The following is a 2,671-nucleotide window of genomic DNA, read 5'->3' as shown; positions in this document are numbered from 1 at the left end:
TTATGTTTAACTTTTTGAGAAACCATTTTCCAAAGTGGCTGTACCATATTACAGTCCCACTAGCAGTCTACGTAAGAGGGCTGTTGTTTCTCCACATCCTTGCTATCGTTTGTTATTATCTGTGTTATTAATTATATCCATTCTACTAGGTGTGAAATGGTATCTCATTGTGGTTTAAATTTGCATTTCCCTAATGACTAATGATGTTGAACATCTTTTCATGTGCTTATAGGCCATTTATTTATCTCCTTTGGAGAAATATCTATTCAAATCTTTTCCCATTTTTTTATTTGTCTTATTAAGTTATAAGTTTTTATATTGACTACAGATCTTTTATCAGATATGTGATTTGCATACACAGTTGACCCTTGAACAACATGGGGGTTAGGGACACCACTCCCTCCCACCCCTTACACCACCACCCCACCCTCACACAGTTGAAAATCTGCATATACTGTAACTTTTGACTACCCAAAACTTAAGTTGTCCCTCAGTATCTACTGGGGTTTGGAGGTGATTGGTTCCAGGACCCCCTGTGATACCAAAATCTGCAGATACTCAAGTCCCCTATGTAAAATGGTATAGAAAGGAGATCAATGTATATAGTCACTCCCTCCTCCCCTCCCCCCAACACATCTGTGGACTCCCACCTGTGGAACAAAAACAGTATAAGTATTTATTGAAAAAAATTGCATATATAAGTGGACCCATGCAGTTCACACCTGTGTTGCTCAAGGGCCAACTGGATTTTCTCCCTAAAGCGCAAGAAGTTTTAAATTTTGAATGAGTCCATTTTTTTTTTTATGGACTGGGAACTAGATACTCATTTTCACTATGTGCAAAACCATGGTGGTATCCTCATCCACTAAGCTATTTACTCTGTTCTCCAGCCTCCAGGGTCCTATAGACCACCCCCTCCTATGGGTAAACCACCAGGTTCAATTATGAGACTCTCTGCTCCACCAGCAAGATCATCTGTTCCTGTAACCAGGCCGCCTATCCCAATACCACCCCCACCACCTCCTCCTCCTCCACCCCCACCTCCTCCAGTGATAAAGTCACAAACTTCAGGTGTGGAACAGGAGCGCTGGGATGAAGACTCTTTCTATGGCCTCTGGGATACAAATGATGAACAAGGACTGAATTCAGAATTTAAATCAGAAACTGCAACAATCCCATCTGCTCCACTGTTACCACCCCCACCTGTTCACCCTTCCATTCCCCCTCCTGGCCCAATGCCTATGGGTATGCCTCCAATGTCCAAACCACCACCAGTGCAGCAGACTGTTGATTATGGCCATGGCCGAGGTAAGGAATGGTGGCATGTTTGTGTTTGGGATTCTAAAGGAATTGTTAGCTTTAGCTTTGCCTTTCTGAAGCTTCACCCTTACAGTGTTTCATCCCTGATTTTGTTTACCAGATATAGCCACTAATAAAGTTGAACAGATACCCTACGGAGAAAGAATAACTCTGCGCCCAGATCCACTACCTGACAGATCAACTTTTGAGACAGGTAGGAGTCCCAGAGAGATCAGTATTTTTAAACCTTTAGGACTTAATTATCACATGATTTTCCCTTTGGTAATATTATCTAGGCCTCCCTTTAATATAGTTAAAAGATTTATAAGTTGAAATTAGGGCAATAATTTGTACTAGTTCTAAAGTTAAATTTGTACTTTTTTGCTTTCATTTCAGAAAAAGGGATATAGTTTTTATTTTGTGCTAATTGTTTTTGTAGAGCATGCAGGCCAACGGGATCGTTATGATAGAGACAGAGACCGTGAGCCTTATTTTGATCGTCAGAGTAATGTCATGGCAGATCATCGAGATTTCAAAAGGGATCGGGAGATACATAGAGACCGAGACCGGGATCGTGGTGTTATCGACTATGACCGGGATCGATTTGACAGAGAACGCCGACCTCGAGATGATAGGTATGCTATGAAAAATATCTATGCTAGGTGTTCAAATCACCATATACTTAACTTCAGCAAAAGTCAGTCTATTCAAAGGAAATTTTATAAATGACATACAAGGTCTGACAATTAAGTTCGCGAACTTGCCACTGTGCCCTTACATTGGCAGCACTGTACAAACAGTTTGATAAGGTTTCATAACCTTGGTGTATCAGTGTCTCACAGCTGTGTTCGTGTTGATGTGTGGAGGTGTCTTGCTAAGTAGCATTCATTATTTTTGTTGCATGTTTTTGTGTGCCGTCACGAGAATATATGAGCTTGCATTAGAGCAATGGACAAACATTAAATTTCTTGTTAAACTTGGCAAGAGTGGAAGTGCAATCAGGGACATGTTAGTCCAAGTTTGTGGGGATAATGCCATGAAGAAAACGGCAGTGTACAAATGGATTAAACGTTTTTCTGAGGGGAGAGAACGTGTCACTGATGAAGAGAGGTCAGGGCAACCAGTAACGAGCAGACCTGACAAAAACATTGCAAAAATTCATCTAATTGTGCGTCAAAATCGTCAGCTGACTGTGAGAAGCATAGCAGACCAAGTAAACATCGATAGAGAAACAATTAGGAAAATCTTAACTGAAAATCTTGGCATGAGAAAGGTGTGTGCAAAAATGGTCCCGAAGGAGCTCACCGATGAACAAAAGCAAAGGAGAGTCAAAGTTTGCCAAGACCTTTTGGAGAGGCAAGACGATGTTTTG

The 2,671-nt window shown here is 41.1% G+C and overlaps 1 protein-coding gene across 1 annotated transcript in view; it reads left to right on the top strand.

The window, feature by feature from the left end:
* YLPM1 (YLP motif containing 1) overlaps positions 1 to 2,671 on the top strand; it is a 75,966-nt gene that overhangs the window by 47,599 nt on the left and 25,696 nt on the right. Inside the window, exons 7-9 of the mRNA XM_019640289.1 lie at positions 891 to 1,308; positions 1,421 to 1,513; positions 1,739 to 1,934. Of these exons, the coding sequence (XP_019495834.1) occupies positions 891 to 1,308; positions 1,421 to 1,513; positions 1,739 to 1,934 (707 nt within the window). The remainder of the gene's footprint in view (positions 1 to 890; positions 1,309 to 1,420; positions 1,514 to 1,738; positions 1,935 to 2,671) is intronic.

This window comes from Hipposideros armiger, unplaced genomic scaffold, assembly GCF_001890085.2.
Source record: "Hipposideros armiger isolate ML-2016 unplaced genomic scaffold, ASM189008v1 scaffold_49, whole genome shotgun sequence".
Lineage (NCBI taxonomy): Eukaryota > Metazoa > Chordata > Mammalia > Chiroptera > Hipposideridae > Hipposideros > Hipposideros armiger.
This window is presented reverse-complemented; position numbering and strand designations above follow the sequence as displayed.